The 21168-nt window shown below is 49.0% G+C and overlaps 1 protein-coding gene across 3 annotated transcripts in view; it reads right to left on the minus strand.

Moving 5' to 3' along the window:
- Positions 1–7295, minus strand: part of PBX3 (PBX homeobox 3) — a 200201-nt gene extending 192906 nt beyond the window's left edge. For 2 of the 3 annotated variants that reach the window (XM_040963112.1, XM_040963111.1), the window contains exons 1-2: positions 6987–7233; positions 6065–6138 (exon numbers count right to left, since the gene is read on the minus strand). In XM_040963112.1, coding sequence (XP_040819046.1) covers positions 6065–6138; positions 6987–7186 — 274 coding nt within the window. In that variant the 5' untranslated portion in view covers positions 7187–7233. Of the gene's footprint in view, positions 1–6064; positions 6139–6986 lie in introns of all 3 variants that reach the window. The other variant, XM_040963110.1, reaches the window with a different exon arrangement.
- Positions 7296–21168: the final 13873 nt, after the last annotated feature.

Here is a 21168-nt window from a genome sequence, read left to right on the forward strand (position 1 = left end):
CTTTAAATTACTTCTCTTAGTACAAATCAGCTATTATGAGGCAGTCCAAAAAACAGGCCATGCCAATTCAACACATTAGAGTTCACACCAGTCTCTGCTACATACACTGAAAATCAGCACCAAAGCCAACTAGTTACCAGGATAAACAACGAACATATCATATTCAAGGAATGTCCATGAAAAAAATAAAGAAGATATTCTAACTCTAATTCTGCTTTCAGTCACAATAATTAGAATCAAGTGTTGAAGATTAATGAAATTTATTTTCTAATATGTTTTGTGTCTAAAGGCATAAAAAATGGCATAGTTTTTCAGAGGCTCATTCAAGCATTACTCATTCACTTACTTGCTAACTATAATACTAACACTAGTTGCAACAGCAATTTGTTTAACTTTTAGAACTCTCTTAAGGAGGAAAAATCTACAACAGCCAGGCCTGAAAAACTGAGCAGTTCATTTCAAGCAGTGATGTACATATATTTACTCTCTTCATACTTACAGACTCAAATGGCCTCCAAAAGTGGAAGAGATGTTTGTAAAGGTCAGCATGGGCTGGGGGATGAGAGTACGCAAGCTTTGTGAGTCAGTAACCACTAAATCACCCAGAGCACCCTGATAAAGGCTACAAAACAAGCCTGCTGAGAAAACAAATAAAACATTCTCAGTGTCAACATCGAAATGATGAATATCTACAGATGTTTCACACATACATGAATTGAAAGAAAATAATCCTATTTAATCTGATGTGTTATGTATTTCTCTGGATAGCTCCAAGTATAAAATAAAGTTATCCCTCACTTAGGATGTGGTACACTGAATGTAGCTTCAATTCATAAAATCCCACGTCATGTACCACAGTGACATGGACAGCACACCAAAAGTGTCAAAAGACCAGTAAGCCCAGGAACATGTCGATTTAAACTCGCCTTGGAAACAGCCACTTCCAAAATTTATAAATCTAAGAGTACAAGCAAAATGAACAAAAAGGAAAAGCATCATAGGATGAAAGAGGCACGCAGGTATATCTTATAAGAACTGATAAAACTAGTGAGCTCTTTGGATTAAATCAGGGCCTTCCCTTGCCAATGCATGAATATACTTCTCACCTGGAATAAAGTTATGTAAATTAATAGTACAACATAGTAAACTTCCAAATAAAACACCAAAGCTACCCAAATCTCGTCATAAAATGAACTTCACAAAAAAACTGAGGCACAAAAGAATTTCCTGCACAGATCAAGTTAGTATTGACAAGAGCGTTCAATACATTTTTATTGCGTAGAGAAAAAACAAGAACAGAGTTAGAAAATAATTCCACATTTTAAGATAACATCAAAATGATACCCTAGACATTAAGGTCTAAACCAGCTTAGCAATGAAATTCTTTTTCCAGGTCCTTTACAAATATATTACATGTATTATATTTTCTAAGAATGGAAGGGGAATAAAATTAGAAGAAATAAAATTATTTTACATTCTCCCTCAAATCTCCTTGCAAAAGCCCCAATCAGCTTTACAAATTTTTAAAAACTAAAATATTGATAAAATATTCTTAAATTAGTTACTCTAAGGAAAAAATAATGATAAAGCAATATAATTTATGACATTCCCTGACTTTGGAATTTTTTCCCATGCAATGGCTTAGTATTAACAATGTAATCAGACCATAATGTGTATTCACAAACTGATATGAAATTTAAAACATTAAGGATCCAATGAAATTTTGCTTCAAAAAAATGGGGGCAAGGTAGGAGTTACAGGTGAAAACAAGATTGGCCAATGGTTGCTAACTGCTGAGGATGAGCAATGAGTTGCTGGAACCTCTTCTTTCTTCATAGTTGTCCAAAAGCACAAAGTTTTAAAACATAGAAAATAAGCTCACTAAAATCAGGTACGGAGCAAATGAAAGTTATTACGCTGAAAATAACACAGAAGTAACTTAAATATGCAAATACATGTGAAGTCATTTATAACAATTTTCAACTTTCTTGCTACATTTTCACTTGATGAAAAATTCACTTGATTTTTAGACACTGAGAATTAAAAGACTTCCACAGCACCACACAAAAGAAAAACATAATAAATTCATATATAGAAGCTTTCAAGATAGAAAACAGACCGGAAAACCAAGTGAGTCTATGTGTCTGCAGGGTCAGAGTTAAACAGAGAAGTGTTGAGCCAGCGTACTGCCCTGTCCCTCCACGTCCCTGGTCACACAGCAATGAAGACCAAAGGCTAACCTCCCGTTATATGCTCCATGCTCCTAGTCTGGGTCACACTGTGATATCTACAATTCTTATGATTCTTTCTAGGAAGGCTTCCCTTAGAAGGAAAGCAACATTCAGTCATTTTCTTCTTATCCTTAAACCTAAAAATTCCTTCAACCAGCCCAAGCAGCCAGGCAGGCCTTTCTCTTCCCCTGCGGACACCTCCTGCAGGAGAGAAGTTCATTAAGTTTTATGATCTTCCCAAGTCAGTCCTGCTTATAAGCCTCACAAAGGCTACAAATCTGGCAAACCATCATTTATGCCATTAGGCATTACTAGTAAATGAATGCTATTTAGGGTTTGTGGTGGCAATAAATCAGAGTTTGGTTGGCAGCTATCAACATGGAGGATATTCACCTATCATTTACAAAGAAGACTGTGCTGAGTTTTTTTTTAGCTACACAATATATTTTTTTTTGCACGATGCTATCATTCCAATTGCATAATAAAATTTTAGATTTTCCTAAAAGAATCTTTTTTTCTTCAAATAGAACCATTTCCTTCATTTAAGCTCACAAGTAAGGGCCTTGGGAAGAAAGCAGATGAGTGGGATTGGAGTACTTCACAGAGGAAAACATTGCAATCAAGATGAAGTGTCTCAAAAAGAAGAAATACATCAAAAGAAATAAGCAGATCTCCTGGCTGCAGGATATTCAGTAAGAGATGGACTGCTAAATATAACTGAAAAAATTAGGAAAAAACTTTCACATTTTATGATTATTTCACTGGTTGGTTGCTTACTGAGTTTAAAATGAACAAGTATCTTGATTCTAAAGCCTATAACCTTGCAATTGCTTTCAAACTGTATAAATATCACCATTCAACAAGAGACATCTAAATTCTACAAAAGAATACATTTTCCAGGGAAAATAAAAGAAAATGTCTTACAGTAAACAATATATTTTCCTTACCTCTGAAGAACAAGAAAAGAATATGATTGAAGCAGATTACCCATTTATCTGTCAGAAGAGGAAACTTCTTCCCAGGTTTGGTAGGGGGAAAAAGATGTTTTCCAACCAAATCCCTCCTGTGCCTCACACTGACAGCACCGCCTGATCAGAGATCTCAAAACCAACAGGCAGGCCTTCACGAATACACAGAATTTTTTAAAGTGATTTTCGCCCCATTTTAGAAGGAAAGCACAAGTGAAGTGACATTACCCACTCTAGTGACAGGTCCCCCACCCCACCACTTCACCACTCAACCCCCCAATCTCCTTTATGCAGAATGAAGCCATCACATTATGTTTTGCTTGCTATTTTCAAATGACTAGGTAAACTTTCTCTAGATTGTGAAGAAGGAGTCTATGGATTCAATATTAACAAATTAAATGAAACCTTTACAGAAAGAAAGCATTCTACAATCCACATCTATTCCACAAGCCCTATCTCATAAGTTCGTGATGTTTGACTGTGGGCATGGTGGGGGAGGGGGTCTGGAATTCGCTGTCCACTTCCTTTGCTTTGGGAACACTCATGACTACACAGCTGTTTTATTTCTAACTGAGGACTCAGAATTCAGCCTCCCTGCTCCTTCGCACACTGCTTCCGTAGGGTGAGATGGAGCTTTGGGTAGGAAGAGGGGCAGGAGGGGAGGAAGCTTCACCCCATCAATCATTCACTACTTAAATCCCAACCCTCTCCAGCGGAGGGAGGCTGCCGGAAGGTGCCTCTGCCCAGACAGCCAGCCTCACTCTTTGTCGCCCGCTGGCTCTTTACAAAAGCGATAACGCCAAACTTGGATCTGCTGGCCACAGCACAAAAGGAGGATCTCACTGACAAGTTATCACTGAAAGCCCCAGAAACAATTTTCAAAACAGAAATTTCTTTTGTCTGTTTCTTAAATACCAGTAGCCCTACTGAAGCTCTCTCTGCCAGTTAACCTGGCACTCTGAAGAGCCTTTCTTTCTGGTAACTCACCTCCGACATGGGCTGGACTAGACTTTCCCTCCAGCCTGGTGCCTCTAACTTCGGTGCAAATCCGCAACTAGGGGACTTGGGCTTCCTAATTGAATTCTGCCTGCTGCTAAGTGTCTAAACATGAAACACAATTTGTTGGGTTTGGTTCTTGCGCTGGCTGAGCCAAAACTTTTAAAGGTGAGGGCGGGTTAGGTGCGGAGAGGGGGCAATGCAGCTCAGGAGATGAGGGGTGAGAAAGGAAGAGAATTAATCCTGCCCCTAGTAATCGAATGCCCAAGCAAAGTTCTATCCATCTTCATATTCATAGCACAGTCAATACCCCAGCGTTCAGCTGTCAGCACAAACTAACGTGGGGGTCTCACAGAGGGGGAAAAAAACCTCAGGGCACTAAACAACATCATTTACTGAGGATTTCAGAGTTTTAGATTTCTAAACTGAGAATCTTTAGAATTTAACATTGACTGTCTTATGTTACACTCAGCTAAAAATTATCTACTGTCTTAAATCACAACACTTTGTAAAGAGAAGTAAAAAAAAAAAAAATCAACACACAATCCAAGTTTGTAATGTCAAAATGCCTGGGGTTTTCAAATAAATTTTAAAAAAAATCACTCAGTATTAAGAAACCATATATTCTATGCAAATGAAAAGCAGGAAAATCGTCCCTCATATTTGCTGTTAATTATGGTTTAGCATATATATTTAATAGACAGTAAGAACCTATCATCTTTTCTTGATTACTTTTAGGATCAGAATGGTATTAGAGAGAGAAAAATCTGCTTAAAAGGGGGAGCAGTGCTTATGAGCCTAACAATTATATGCACTTTACAATTCTTTGTATGTTCAATTTAAACACTATCATATTTAACCTATACTCTGGGCTCTTAACTTTTTTCTTCTTCAACTTAAAAAAGGCACAACTTTAAAATACAATATATCCAACACACACACCCCAAAATATATAATCAACCATAAAGCCTGTATAATCCACTTGTTTCTCATATACAAAGATAATACCAGATACAAACTAAACATCTAAATTAAAAACTACTTTGGTTTGAGCCTTATCACCCCAAGACAAAAAATATTTTAAATCAAGAAAGTCTACCAAGAAAGTTATGCTGAAATTGACACAGATGTGTCCACTGTGTACCTGTGGTTTTCATGCCAACACTTGGGCAAGACCTGTCTCCCTTCCTAGCCCCTGCCTGGAACACTTCAGAATTGTTTAAGCGGCCATCTGTGGGCCTTCTACTTTCACACATTCAGCAATTGCTCACGCAAGGACTTGCAAGATGCAAAATTTCACACAAGGAGTAATAAATGGCTGATACACATTGTGGGTGCCTCCACACATCCCGAACCCTCCTCGATCCTGAAAAAGTAGCCTTCCCACCCCAAACAGTGATGCAGCCGAGCTCCCGAGGGCAGCCTGCTGTACTGCCCACCGCGGAGCTAAAAGCTGCCCAAGTCAAACAAAGTTCAGGCGCTGCTTCTCCGGGGGACTCCGGGACACTCGTCCGAGGCATCCAACCTCCCGCTGCTCCTTTTTCAAAACTGACACACAAACCAGGCCAGAGGAGAGAGAACAGAGGGCAGCTGGCGCTCGCTGGCTCGGGGACCCCTCCGGGCCCGGGGAAGGCGACCCGCCTGCCTCTGCACCTCCACTTCATTCTAAGCCGGAGTGGAATTGAGAAATCGACTCCAGATTTATGGCAGGGTTTTTTTTTTTTTTCCCTCAAGATCAGGAGGTGGGAAGGAGAGAATGATCAAAGATGGCGGTGCCCAAAAGCAGCCGCTCTCAACTGGAGAGTCGATGGAGTGTCTGCGACCCCACCTCGGGGGTCTCCAGGCCCGCTGCGGGGCGCGGCGACTTACCTGTTTTCTCTTTGATCTCACACAGGACGCTGAAGAGCGCGGGTTTCATTCTGTGACAGTTCAGAGCATGTTTCCTACAAAACAAATCGCAAAGCACAAAGGTATTAGCATCACCTATGGAATAATATGGCGCCTTCCTTGAAGTTAGACCCAAGATTTTAATCCACGGCCCGCGGATTTCGGAAGGCAAGTCGACAAAAACTCAAGTTCACTAGTTGGCGACAGCCGGCAAGGCTCCGGCGCCGAGAGCTCCGGCCGGGACGCAGCGCGACCCCCGCCGCCCGGCCCGCAGCAGCCTCGGCCCCCGCAGGCGCCCACCCGCGCGGGGAGCGGCGGCCACGACCCGGGGGCGGCGGCGGGGCCACGAGGGGCTCCCGCGATGGCCGCTGCGCGTGCGGCCGGCCCGGCTGCGGCCGGCGGGCGCCTGACAGCTCGGCAAACTTTGCAGGGCAGCCCTCCTCCCTCCCCGACAACTTGGCCGTCCGCACCGGGACCCCGGCGAGGGCACCGCCCCTCGCCCCCCGCACCCCGCTGGGGAAGCCGGAAAAGTTGCGCTTGCCCGGAGCGCGGCCCGCGACCCCGGCCCGGCCCGGCCGCAGCGCGCCGGGGGTCCGGACCCCAGCTTTAACCCGGAGGGGCCCGGAGGGGCAGCACGAAGCCCCCCGAGTCCGCCCTCGGCCCCGCCAGCAACTTTGCCCACTCCGGCCCGGGGTGGCGGGGCGCGGGCAGGTGGCCTCGCCACCGCCGTCCACCGCCGCCCCCCGCCTCGAGGCCCCCCGGCGCAGGCCGGTTTTCAGAGAAAGTTCCCGAGCGGAGGCTGAGGCCCCCCTGCCCCGGGCGCCACCCCGGGCCCCAACTCGGCTCCCGCGCGGACACACACACACACACACACACAAAAGATGCTTAATGAGACGACACCAACTTTGCTTGCGCCTCGTCCAAGCTCTGGTCGGTGATGGTCATGATCTGGTGGAGGATGTCGCCGATGTCCTGCTTCCTGCCGTCGCCGTCCGCCCCTTCGTGGCCGTGCGGGGGAGGCGGCAGGGCCATGCCCCCCTGCACCGAGTGGCCGGCCAGGTTCACCCCGGCCAGAGTCTGCAGCATCCTGGATTGATCGTCCATCCCGCCGCGCGCGGGCGGGAGCGGGCGGCGGCGGCGGCTGAGGCGAGAGCTGAGGCGGCGGCGGCGGCGGCGAGGGAGGAGAAGAAAGAGCGGGAGGGGGAGGGGGAGCGGCCGCGCGCTGCCCGCCCGCGCGGGGAGGGGGCGGCCCGGCCGGCGGGGCCCGCGGCCGAGGCGGTGCGGACCGGCGCCGGGCCCCGGCCGCCGCCGCCGCCGCCGCCTCCTGCTCCGCGGCCGAGGCTCAGCGAGCCGAGCGGCGGGCGGAAGCGCCGGGCTCGGCGGCGGTGGCGGAGGCGGAGGCTGCGGCGCCCGCTGCCCTCACGCGGCCGCCGCCGCCGCGCCGCCTCCTCCTCCTCACCGCCGCGCGTCCCGCCGGGCGGCCCCGCGCAACTTGCTCCTCGGCACCGGCCGAGTTGTCGGGACGCCCGGCGCCGAGGCCGCGCGCTCCCCGTCCGTCGGCGGCCGCCGCCGCCGCCGCCGCCGCCACCGCCTCGGCCGGGCGGGATCCGAGTCCCCGGCGGCCCCGGGGGGAGGGAGCGGCGGCAGCGGCCGCGGCGAAGGAGGCCGGCGGGCGGCGAGGGACTGAGGAGAGGGGCGGAAAGTTTGGGAGCGGGCGGGCCGGCGCGGCGGGGGAGGCGCGGAGCCCGGTGGAGGGCCCCGGCGGGCCGCGCGGCAGGCGGACAGCAGATTGATGGTGGGGCCGGAGAAGTCGCCGCCGCCACTGCCGGAGCCGCGCACCCAGCCGGCAAGCCGCCGCGGACCGGGATCCGAGGCCGCTCGGCTGAGGGATTGACAGGCTGCCAGTGCCACTCACTCACTGCGGGCCCCGGCGCCCGGGGGGAGGGGCGGGCGCGCGGGGGGCGGGGCAGCGCTCCCGAGGCCCCGCCCCCGGGGGCGGAGCGCGCGCTCGTTGGGCCCTGCGCCTCCCGCCGCCGCCGCCGGCTCCGCCCCCCGGAGGTGGGCCCGCCCCTACTCCGGCCTCTGCTGCCCGGCCCCGGGAGTGAGCGGTCGGGTCTTCACGCCTGGACTCGCTCCCCTCCCCCGGGACGGACGGCCCCGGGGCTGCAGACCGTTGCGTTGGCGTCCCGACCCCCCCAGCTGCCCCAGCGTCAGTAGTGTTGGTTTGCGAGGATGGTATGCGGGATAGGGGCTCCACTTGTTCCAAAGTCCCGTAGCTTCCAGGAGCTTCACGCCTCGGACAGCGCCTGGTACATTTTCCCGCTCTTTTCCTTCTGGAGGTGGTGCTCTCTGGGGACTGCCAGTCCCGGGCCAATCGCCTAGCGCTGGGAGCCGACGAGGGCGGGACAGGAGCCCGAAAGGGCCTTCCCAATTGGAGCATTCGAAAGCGCCTGGGCAGTAGGGGATTAGCGGCCGCCGGCCCCGCCCCTCCGCGGTCGCCATAGGAACCGGGAGGGCGCTGTGGCGAGCGGCCTGGTGCTGCCCCTCAAGGGGTGCCCAGTTCAGATGGGGTCCGTGGACTCGCATGTTTGCAGCCTGTACACTTTTGCGTGAAAGGGGCTCATGAAGAAGGGTTTCCCAGGGAAGTAGGGTCGTGTGGCAGGAACGAGCTCCAAGTCCAGGACTGATTTCAAGGTTTGCCCACTTGATTCACTAATGCAATCGCTGGTCATTCAGAGACACAGCAGAGCAGCAGACATAGCTCCTCATTATGCAGTTGTCCGTGTTTTGAAATAGAGCGGATGCCGCTTGCCTGTCTGCAGCATCACCAAGAGTGTTGACCTTGGTCACTCCAGCCACAGATTGTCTGACCTAGAACACTCCCGTTGTCCACTGGCGGCCGCCTTGTCGGGGAGCCTGGACTTCCACCTGCTACGGAGGCGAGCTGGCCTCAGAGCTGGCAAGCTGAATCCTCCAGCAGGGGCTCCCGTGTTTCCTCTGCCTTAGGATCCCGGAGCTCGCCCTGGTTGAATCCCTTGGTTAGAGGCCTCTGAAGAATCTCCCACTTCCTTCTCCGGTCTCAAAAAGCTGTCTCACCTGAAACCCAAAATAGGGGTGTGAGGATATGAAAAATGGCTCTCCCTCGGCGGGGTTTAATGTAGGACAAGCCGTTTTCTAAATGCCAGATGGATTCTTGGAACGGAGCAGGCTACTCGGTTCCAGGTTCTTTGCTTCCTAAGTTGTGTGTACTTTTAGATACTCCTCACTGCAAGGCTAATCGCTAAGCTTACAGTCAGGGAAGCTAAAACCGTTCGCAACCGCACAGCTGCTGAGGAACGCCTGTTCCGGGCAACCCACTCCCAAGATCCTCCTTCATGCTCATTAACATTCCTTGCTCTTCTATACCTCATGCGGTGTCACATTCCAGAGTCCTCTTCAAGCCCCCAAGATGGGTGACTCCAGTCACCACAGGTTCCTGACTTGCTGTTCAAAGCTGTCACCACATCCTGATGCATTTTTGCATAAAGGAACCAGGGCGGGCAGACAGCCCTGCGTAGTTCTCCCCCTTGGAAGAGGCGAAAGCCAGGGCCTTCGGTCTGCAACATCCCGAAGAGCTCAAGATTCCTTCCAGCTGGAGAATGCCATGATCCTGTGATTCGCCGTCAGGCCTCCTCCCTGCCCTCCTTCTAGGCTCATCATCTCCACTAATCAGTCATGTGCATGAGGCTAATTAGCAATAGGGATTTATGGTGAATTCTAGCCCCCTCTGAACAATGAGTTATGTAAGCAAAACAACATATATAAAAATGTAAATAAAATTAAAGAAACACTTAAGCAAATAAAGGCAATTGGGAACTATGGGCTATGTAAACAAACTGGAACATAAAAACATAAATTAGAATTAAGAAAACAGTTAAGCAAATGCCAGCAATTAGGAATAAAACAACTTGTGAAACGTCTAGCCCCCACGGCTCTTTCGTGGTGCACACCTTGACACCGACGGCCACTCAGCGGTGGGTGAACTTTCTATATTTTTTTTTAAAGATTTATTTTTACTATTTTTTCATTGGAAAGGTGGATATACAGAGAGGAGAGACAGAGGGGAAGATCTTCCGTCCGATGATTCACTCCCCAAGTGAGTGCAACGGGCCGATACTATGCCAATCCGAAGCCAGGAGCCTCTTCCGGGTCTCCCATGCGGGTGCAGGGTCCCAAGGCTTTGGGCTGTCCTCGACTGCTTTCCCGGGCCACAGGCAGGGAGCTGGAAGGGAAGCGGGGCTGCTGGGATTAGAACCGGCGCCCATATGGGATCCCGGGCGTGCAAGGTGAGGACCTTTAACCACTTGCGCCACCGCGCCGGGCCAGGTGGGTGAACTTTCTAGCATCATCCCGCGTAGCAGGCTTGCAACCCCCTGCTTGGGGGGCTCCGCCTTCTGTTCTAAATATGCTGTGCAGTAGGAGCCAGAGGATCCTAGCAAGGATTCCCATTGCCACTGACATAGAACAGCTCAAGGCCCCAGTGAACAGTGTGGACTAGTTGTACATGCTCCAAGATCTCCTCTGCTCCTACGAGTGTCTCCTGTCGGATGTCGCCTCGTCTCTACCCAGCAGGCTTGAGTCACGTGACTGCTGCCTTCACAGGGAACAGACTAGAACTTCCTTGTGTACCTGACTCCATCTTTGCATAGTGGTGACGTTCTTGTAAACTCAATAGCAACAAGGTGGTGAAACACCACCCAGGGCTACTGGGTCCACGTCACCTTCACTGCTGTCATCAAGGAGGTGGCTGTCACAGCGGGTGCCATTATCGGTCTCTCAGGTTGAGACACTAAGCTTTGTGTTCTTGGGCTTCATCTTCTCAATCTCCCGGAAGCCCTACATGGCTGGCATACTTTGAAATAAAAACCAGAATGAGATGGTGAAACGTACACAGAACCACCATGCCAATACTGAAACTGGAAATCCTTTATTTCTGTGTCTGCATGCAAAGACTACCTTACAAAACACTGCAGAAGTTGGCTGGTACAGGTAACAGACCAAAGCTGACCCTGTACTGGCTGGTGCACACAAGAATCAAATCTGAGGTCACCCTAGGCTTGGGCAACTTCCCGACTAGACCTCTGGACTCAGACCCTGGCCACAGGGAAATCGTCAGGCTGTGGGGTCTGACCTTGGAGGGCACGTGTTGGTGCTGGGCCTCCTCAGTTGCTGATAGGGATGCTCATGGGGACCTGACAGCCAGCCCATCTAGGCCAATAAGAGACAGCAGCTGCTTCATCAAAGGATGGGAAAAAAAAAAAAAAACAAGTTGAACAATTCTCCCAATCAAGCTTTGCAACAAGTTCTTGGGTCTGTAGATAAACTGAGGTGGGCTTTGTCAATAAACGTACCTTGTTCCCCAACCCTGGACAATGAAACCAACATCTTCTCAAAATTAGCTAAGCCACTCCAGCAATACCCTCAGAACACACTCCCCACATTGGGGTCCCTGAGGTGTCCTTAACTCTCTCATTCCTCGGAGCTAATATGCTTTGACAGGAAAGAGCAGCCCTACCTCTCCTTCCCTACAGACACATGAAGGGAAAGAATGGAACGTGTGTCCGACCTACCTTCTTCGGTTCCTGAACCTCCCACCCTCATCAGAGGCCCATATGGGCATGCATCTCTCTCAACTATATAAGCAATATTACAAAGAAAATTTAAGAATTTTTTTAATCACTGCAAACTAAAAAGGTTGGATGGAAGGGGTCATTTCATTAAATGCACTAAATAAACAGCTTAGGTGCTTCTAATACAATGCCATTGAAAGAATTCAGGGGCTCCCTGGCAGAGGAGGGAACTGAAGCCCAAGGACAGCCAGACCATCCCTCAAAGTCGCCTTGGACGCCAGGACCGCACACCTGCCTTGTCTCACCATCTCCACCTGCCCTTGGTCCACACTGCTTGGAATGCACGCAGTTGCCATCATCCTAGCTAGCCCTGTGTTGTCTGGTCTCAATTCATCGTCACCAGTTTTCTCATTTACTTCACAAGCATGTTAATAAATATACAGATACATACATATATACATATATTTGAAACTGTGACTTTAACAACATGACTGGTTCAGCTTTTTGATCTTTTTTTAGTCATTTGAAAAGCAAAGTGAGAGTGAGAGAAAGTGGGAGTGAAAGAGCAATAGAGACAGAAGCTTCCTAGCCACTGGTTCACTCCCCAAACGCCTGCACCAGTCAGGCCTGGACCACGCCGAAGCCTGGCCTCTGAACTCCATCTCAGTCTCGCAGGTAGGTGGCAAGAGATCAAGTACTCAACTTGCCGTCTTAATGAGCCTCCCAGGATACACATTAGCAGGAAGCTGAGTTGGAAGCAGAGAAGCAGGTGTCCCCAAGCAGTAGTTTCATCCTTGATTTGGTTTTGCAAAGCAGCAATAACAAAAGTTTTGAACTCTTAAGAAAGAGTTGCGCTTTCCAAGTGGTCACTTTGGGAAAGCTGACTAAATACTTATACCCAAAATCTATCATTATTCCATTGCCTTAAAGAATTATTTTTTAAATAAAACATTTATTATTTGTTTGAAAAGTACAGTTACAGAGAGAGAAGGAGAGACAGGAGTGAGGGAGTTTCAATCTGCTGGTTTACTCCCCAAATGGCCAAAACAGCTAGATCTTAGCAGGTCCTGAAGCTAACAGCCAAGAGCTTTCCTTGGATTCCCCACGTGGGTAACAGGGGAGATCCACTAGGCCATTATCTGGTTCCTTCCCAGGGCATAAGCAGGGAGCTGCATCAGAAGTGCAATAGGATGCTGGCCAACAGGCAGAGGCCTGAAGTTTACAGGTTTGTTTGTTTGAGTTTTTTTTTTCAGATTTATTTATTTTTATTGGAAAGGCAGATATACAGAGAGGAAAAGAGACAGAGAAGAAGATCTTCCATCCAATGGTTCACTCCCCAAGTGAGTGCAACAGCTGGAGCTGAGCCAATCCGAAACCAGGAGTTTCTTCAGGATCTCCCACGCGGGTGCAGGGTCCCAAGGCTTTAAGCCGTCCTCGTCCTTGACTGCTTTCCCAGGCCACAAGCAGCAAGCTGGATGGGAAGCGGGGCTGTTGGAATTAAAACCGGTGCCCATATGGGATCCCAGCATGTTCAAGGTGAGGACTTTAACAGCTATGCTATTGTGCTAGGCCCTGAAGTTTACAATTAATAGCACGTATGATAAATGTTCATCTACTGAGGATAGATTTGATTGACTAGCCAGAGTCAGTGGGATAACCTTTCCACAGTGAGACCCTGAAAGTAGAATGCTCATTGGAATGCAAACCTGTCAGCCCCCAGACTACTGTCCCTCCCTCCACTGGGGCCCACACTGCCACCTGGGTGCCTGTCACCTGTAGAACCAACCTTCTTGTCTGTAGATAGAATCTTGATTTTATCCCAACAGCAATGTGCACAGTTCTGCTAGTCAAGCGGTAAGACAGGAACCTCCACCGTGCTTAAGGAGGAGGGGTGACTGCTGGTTTTAAAAGAAGGTGTGAAGGGGCAGAAAGAACAAAAAAATGGGACTGGAATGGCTCCTCTTTCCTTTCCCAGACTCATAGCCCCAAATTAATCATGACAAATCCCATCTGAAGGACTTTCTGCAAAATAACTGACAAGTTCTCAAAACCATCAAGGTCGCCAGCATCCAGGACTGTCTGGAGAGCTGACTGCACCATGCAGAACCTAAGGAAACTTGGATAAAGTCTGTGAGTAAATAAGAACATATCACCATTGGCTCATTAGCTCCAACAACTGAACCATAGGGATACGAACAGGGGTGTTGATAATGGACAAATCACACTGTAGGGAATTGGAGAACTCTCTATGCCAGCTTGTTTTTCTATTTATTTTCAAATAAAACATTTGTTCAAAAAGAAAATAAAAGCATGGAGATTACAGCCTCCTGCTGATGCAGATGGGGGGCAACAGTGAAGGGTGCAGTAGTTGGGTGCCTGTCACCCACACAAGAGGCCCAGATCAAGCTCCCAGCTCCTGGTTTCTGCCCATCTAGCCCTGGAGGTTGCAGACATCTAGAGAGCGTGAACCAGTAGATGGAAGGTCTCTCTCTCTCTCTCTCCCCATCTCAAAGACCACCAAAGCCAGGAGCTATGTGCCAGGAGCCAAGAGCTCACTCAGGGTCTCCCACATGAGACAGGGTACCAAGGACTTGGACCATCCTCCTCGGCTCTTCTAGGCCACAAGTAATGAGCTGGCTAGGAAGTGGAGCAGCCAGGACATGATCCAGCATCCAATGGGATGCCGGTGCTTGCAGGCAAAGTACTAGCCAATTGAACCATTGCACCAATCCCTGGGCTCTGCCTCCCCAAGATGTCCAGCTATGCACATTCTCTTGTAACAAATGCCTTTTCATTGTTCTTCTGGAAGTTTAACTGATGAGGTCCTGGCCTTTGATCTGTGCATGAGAGCATTCTATGGGTTATCAAAAAGGCTATTTAAAGGGACTTTGCTTAGTTCAGATGGGTTCCTGTTGCATATTCCTTGCCCTCTCCCTAGCCTGCAGTTTACAGCCAGAGCTTCTAGAATTCCTGTAGACCACAAATGACCTTCAGGATGGAGATGGGATGCTGGGATAGAGGCACTCAGCCACCGCTGCTGCCCCAGGTGCACTAGCAGGGAGCTGCAAGCTGAGCATCCAGGAACTGGATTGGCATCCCACATCCCTCACTGTGCCATGGCACCAATCCTGGCTGGGGCTTCTTCACCAACATCTTGACTGCTGCCACATGCCAACCCCAAAACATACTATCTCCCACTTTCTGTGTGTTAGGAAACCTCTGCCTTGAGGTCTGCTATCAGGCTACAGTCTCTTAGCACACCTGAGGAAAGTCACTTTCCAGCTCATCTTGGGTGTGACTGCTGGCTGGAGGGGTCAGCACCTCGGGTGGGTCTATCCTTAGAGCAGCTCACAGCATGGAACTCACTTCCAACAGAACAAGCAAACCAGAGAGCGTCAGAAAGCAAATGAGACAGGTGTCGGTCTCTAATCTGCTCTCAGGAGGGACAGCCTATGACTTTTGCCAAATTCATGCTAGCAAAAACAAATAGCTGGATCTGGGCCATTACTAGAAAAAGAAGGAATTGCCCAGAACGTAAATAACAGGAGACAGAACTGATGGGAGCCCTGGTTGAAGACAGAGACAGATGGACAGACAGACAGACAAAAACCGTGGTGGAACATCACCAGGGTGGTCCACATGGTTGATGAGAACCCGATTACAAGAGTCACCGCCACTGCTGCCCCCGGCTTGTGCATTGGAAAACCAAGCCAGAGCTGGATACTGAACTCCATCACGCTGATGTGGGACACGGCAGTCCTCACCGGAACTTTCATCGTGTGGCCTGTGGTAGACATCTTGAGTGTAGCCCAACCCACTCTCCATATTCAATTCCCTACAACGAGTCAACTCCAGTCACATCCCATGGAATCTCCTTCTACAGTGTGCTTTTTAATTGTTTTTAACTTTGTTTAAAAGGTTTATTTTATTATTATTATTATTTAAAGGGCAAATTTCACAGAAGGAAGGAGACAGAAGAAGTGAAAGCTCTTCTAACTGCTCCTTTACTCTCCAAACAACTGCAATGGCCGAAGCTGGGCTGGAGCTAACTGGTCTAAAACCAGAAACCTAAAGCTTAATCCAGATCTCCCTCATGGCTGCAGCAGCCCAAGGACCTAGGCCATCTTTCTGCTGCTTTCCCAGGAACATTAGCCAGGAGCTGGATCAGAATTGGAGCAGCCAGCACTTGAACCAGCATCCATATGAGATGGCACTACCATAGTCAGAGGCTTAACCTGTTATGCCACAGCACCAGCCCTGTGATGTGCTTCTCAGCAGGGCTGTGAAAGCCCACATAAACTATGCACCAATCCTTTACCTACAGCCAACACTGCCAACAACTCTCGCACCCCGCTTTGGGGCTTCCTGTTTTCAGCTCACATCGCCCCCTCCAACAAGAGCACATGCCCTCAATTTACCATTTTTTTAATAGCACTGCTTCATATTTGTACAAAAAAGGCCCTCCACATGCAACATCTCAACTGATCATCAAAATGGCTCTAAAATGTTAAAACAGGTAACATGAAACCTGTTTCATAAATAAAGTTCAGAATGGGGCTTGACACGATCATTCAGTGGCTAAATTCTCATCTTGCAAGCACCAGGATCCTATATGGGAGCTGGTTCATATCACAACTGTTCTACTTCCCATTCAGCTTCCTGCTTACAGCCTGGAAAAGTAGTAGAGGATGGGATCCGGCATGGTAGCCTAGTGTCTAAAGTCCTTGCCTTGAATGCTCCAGGATCCCATATGGGCGCCGGTTCTAACCCCGGCAGCTCCACTTCCCATCCAGCTCCCTGCTTGTGGCCTGGGAAAGCAGTCGAGGACGTTCCAAAGCCTTGGGACCCTGCAACCACGTGGGAGACCCAGAAAGAAGTTCCTGGCTCCTGGCTCCTGGCTTCGGATCGGCTTAGATCCAATCATTGCAGCCACTTGGGGAGTGAATTAGCGGACTAAGAATCTTCCTCTCTATCTCTCCTCCTCTCTATATATCTGACTTTCCAATAAAAAATAAATAAATGAAGTTCAGAAAACAAAAGCTATTAACTCCTGAATAGTATCCCATGATACACATGCGGATACTTCAAGAAGAGCATGGCAAAATGAACTAAAAAGAAAGTTAGAGTACAAAAATCCTTTGGAATCCAATTTATAAGAGCTCATCAAAAATTTCTGAAAAGCGCTGGTGCAGTGGTTCAACTTCTGCCTTGCATGCTGATCCTGTACCTTACACAGCCAGCCTCACACTTGGAAGTTGGGTCTAATCCCAGCTGCTCCATTTCCAATCCAGCTCCCTGTTTCCGGCCTTGGAAAGCTGTGGAGGACGGCCACGTGCCTCAGACCCTGCACCTGCATGGGAGACATGGAAGAAGCTCTGGTTCCTGGCTTCTGGTGAGCCATTGCGGCCATCTGGGGGGTGAACAGTGGCTGGAAGCTCTCTCTGTGTCTCTCCTCTCCGTAAATCTGCCTTTCAAATCAAATAATAAATACATCTTGACCAAAAACTAAATAAATAAAGTCATGTAAAAGCAGATTATGGAAAAAATGACGCAGGGATTGCAAATTTGGGGCATTTTACTTGAAAGAGAAAGACACAGAAATCTTCTATCTTCTGATTCACTACCCAGATGGCTGCCAAGACCAGAGCTGGACTTGTTCAAAGTTGGGAGCCAGAGTTTTTTCAGGGTCTCCCACGTGGGTGCAGGGTCCCAAGACCTTGTGCCATCCTCTACGGCTTTCCCAGGCCACAAGCAGGGAGCTGGATGGGAAGTGGAACAGCTGGGACAAGAATCAGTGCCCATATGGGATCACTACTGGCACAACATTGTACCAGCCCCAACATAAACTTAGCTTCTCAAAACAAATTTTTCCTTAATTTCACTTTCACACAAACTCTGGGAAGTCACTGAAGCAGCACCCAGTTTCTGGATGTGTGATCCCTGGGACACTTCCCGTATGTCCCCCTTTTCACACATATGGATGAGGTTGCTAGGAACGTGACTGTTCAGGAATTTTAGGTTTGCTTTTCATTATTTTGAGCATATGCTCAAAAATGAAAGGTCTGGGTCAGATGGCAGTTCCAGTGGTATGATTGTTCAGAAGCTGTCCACCTAGTGGCCAGAGTGGCTCTTTCTCTTTTTGCTCCCGCCAGCAGTGCACGGGGTAGGGTACACATTTGAAGACAGCTTGCAGGGAGAGATTCCTCACACTTTGCTCCTCGAATAAAGGCTTTCTGACATTTCACTTTGTAAGCTGAACAATTCCTAGTACGTACTTGATCCCAAGCGTTTGGCTCAGTAGCTGAGCCGATTACTCAGCTTCTGATGCAGCTCCCTGTCGATGAGCATTCTGGGGCCGCAGGGCTCAAGTGCCTGGGTCGCTGCCACCTACGCAGGAAACCCCAGCTGGCTCCAGCTTCCTAACTTTGGCTTAGCAAGACCCTGGAGGGTATGTCTCTCTCTTTCTGCCATTCAGATAAAGTAAAAATAAATGAAAACATTTTAAATAATGAAAGAAGATGTGAGAGAGCCAGTATCTGAGGCTGAGCGATTGTCCAGTGCCCAGGACATCACTTGAAATGTGTGAGATTTCCCACATCTGAGACTCGAGCGGGATCCTCGCCCTTGACTCCCGGATGTGCTTCCTGGTGCTGCAGACCGCAGCGAGGACAGCTTAAGGAGCTGGGCTGCTGCCGCTCAAGGCGTGGATTAGGTTGCGTCCCTAGCTCTTGGTTTTGGGTTCCCATTCATTTGGAGTCATGGCAGGCATTTGGGGCCTCAGCTAGCCACGCTGGAACCCTTACTCTCTGCCTTTCAAATAAATAATTTAAAACAAAAATTAAACAAAGAAATCTGCTTTTATTTGAAGCATACTAAAAACTTCAAAGAAGGTCCAATAGCTGCTGAACAGTGTGTCTAGAGAGACTTTGGAAAGCTGGTGCATAAATCCAGACTTGCATTCCATAAAAACAAGTGGTCCCACAGTATATTTCTTTTTATCTTACCAGCCTCATGTCAACACTAGGTTCATCTCCTAGTCCTGTTTCTTTTCTGGGCTGGTAATAAAACTGATTTAAAGTAAAAGTTTCCTTAAGAATTATGCTACAATATGCTGATCTGAAAATAAATTTTCTAAAATTATTTTTTTTTTACCCATAAGGGGGCCATCAAAGATCTCCTGGTGATATTATTTCCTAAGAACTTATCACAAGTTATAAACTTGCTTCTGTCAGAAACGACTGGATGGTACTTGGGGTTCCTCTTCCATTCTGAGTTTTTAGGTCAGATTCAAAAGCAAAAGCAATTAAAACAGACTCAAAGAGCTCTTCTCTCATTGTTCTCATTAGTCACTTTTTGTTTTGGTGTGAAGCGTTTTTTGGAAAGCGGCTCACTGGGTTGTTTCTTTATCATGCTCTTCCTGTCGTTTGGTCAGAACAGCATCATCAACCAGAAAATGAGGAGAAACAAACAAATCAATGGCACTTCAAAAACCATGGGGGGTGATTCTATATTTTCTTTTTTCTTTCTTTTTTCACAGATTTATTTGCTTTAATTGGAAAGTCAGATATACAGAGAGGAGGAGAGACAGAGAGCAAAAATTACCATCCACTGGTTCATTCCCCAAGTTGCCACAAAAGCCAGAGCTGAGCCAATCTGAAGCCAGGAGCTTCTTCTGGGTCTCCCACGCGGGTGCAGGGTCCTAAGGCTTTGGAACGTCCTAGACTGCTTTCCCAGGCCACAAGCAGGGAGCTGATGGGAATCAAGGCTGCCGGGACACAAACAGGTGCCCATATGGAATCCTGGAGCGTGCGAGATGTGGACTTTAGCCACTAGACTATTGTGCTGGGCCCATACACCTACATGTTACAGTCTTTGAAAATTCATTTTACCCAAGAAAATCATAACTTAAATACTCTCCCAGCCCAAGAGTCCTAGTTCTTTCTGATCCTTACTCCAATCCTGTGTCATCACACTTATGTTTGCCTACATAGGGTCCAAACCACTCGCCTTGGCTCACTGGACCAGGGATGGGCACTTGGCCCAGGCTATGCCAATCTGTCTTCTGAAGACCCTCCCTTGCACCTGCAGCCCCTGGCTTATTTGCTGAGAGCTTACATTGAGGACAGGCAACTCGCAGACCCTTGGAACAGTCACATAAAGCCAACTGCCCGGGGAGCAACAGAGACAGTCATTTGTAAACAGAGCACAGGTAGAAAGAAGAAATGGCACTGCCAGGGAGAGAAGCAGACGGCCAGACAGTGCCCAGGGCTTAGCAGGCCCTCCGTGGTGTCTAGAGTAATTCAGGAATCCCACAGTCTTGGGTGGGCCACCACAGCCTGGTTCTCAGCAGACAACTTTGAAATGGAGGTCCATCCCAGGAAGGAGTCACGGGTCAGAGTTAAGCTCAAGAGTGCAGCTGGGACAGCACGTGTGTGGGGCGGGGGTGGGGCAGTGACAACAGCACCTGTAGTGTCCACCTGGGAAGGACTGATTTGCAGGTGGTGAGTCCAGCTGTGCACATGTGGGAGTCGTAGAGCCTGCAGCATGATGGACCAGGTGCAGCTGACTCAAGTGAGCCAGGACTGAAAGTGGGGAGATGTCAGAGTGATTGGCGTGTTCAGAGGCTTGGCAGGCACCGCAATGCACGAAGTATCACATGGGGAGAGTGAAAGCCGAGCAGAGCAAGACCCTGCCACAGAGGGCCAACGATGAAGGCATGAGGGAAACAAAAGGGTCAGAAAGGGGATGCTGGGCTGGGAGAAACACCAAGAAAGCCCAGGATAGAAACTAGGAGTGTTTCAAGGAAGAGAGAAGTCAGCAGGTCCGCCCGAGTTATGCCCCCAGGTGTCCACTGGATTGAGGAATATGGTGACCACTGGAGCCTGGGGAAGTGCTGGGTGCAGACAGGGAGGGGTGGAGGGCTAACACTTTGGGGGAAATTCAGCTGTAAAGCAGAAGAAAGGGGGCAGTAGCTGCAAGGTAATGTGGAGTTAGGAAGTTAGGGCACTCTGAAAGACCCAGGAATGTTTAAATGGCTCCCAAGTGGGAGCCTGCAGTGTGAGATGGAGGGCTGGTCCTCCCGGACACAGAATTCTGAGGAAGTAGAGGAAAAGGCATCCACGGCTGAGGCAATGCTACTGCAGAGAGAAAGGGAACAGACAGGGCCAGTGCAGTCACTGAGCTCAGCTCAGCCTTGGGAATCAAAAGAGGCTTTCCTGTCTGCACGGCTGGACCTTGACACTCATCCATCCATTAGCTGGAGGATGCAGGCTGCCCTTGGACATGGAGTCTGTCTGCAGCCAAGTTCATCATGAAAGGATCTGAGAATTGGAGACTGCCTCAGAAGACCCCGTCAGCCCACAGGGTAACCAGTCCTCGGTCGACAGGGGTCTGGCCAGAGCACCAGGCAGTATCCCTCACATTCCTTTCTTGCACCAAAAAACCAAAAAGTGCAATTTCCCGAGCCTAACATCCTCC

This window comes from Ochotona curzoniae, unplaced genomic scaffold (assembly GCF_017591425.1).
Source record: "Ochotona curzoniae isolate NIBS_2020 unplaced genomic scaffold, NIBS_Ocur_1.0 scaffold_3208, whole genome shotgun sequence".
NCBI classification, from domain to species: domain Eukaryota; kingdom Metazoa; phylum Chordata; class Mammalia; order Lagomorpha; family Ochotonidae; genus Ochotona; species Ochotona curzoniae.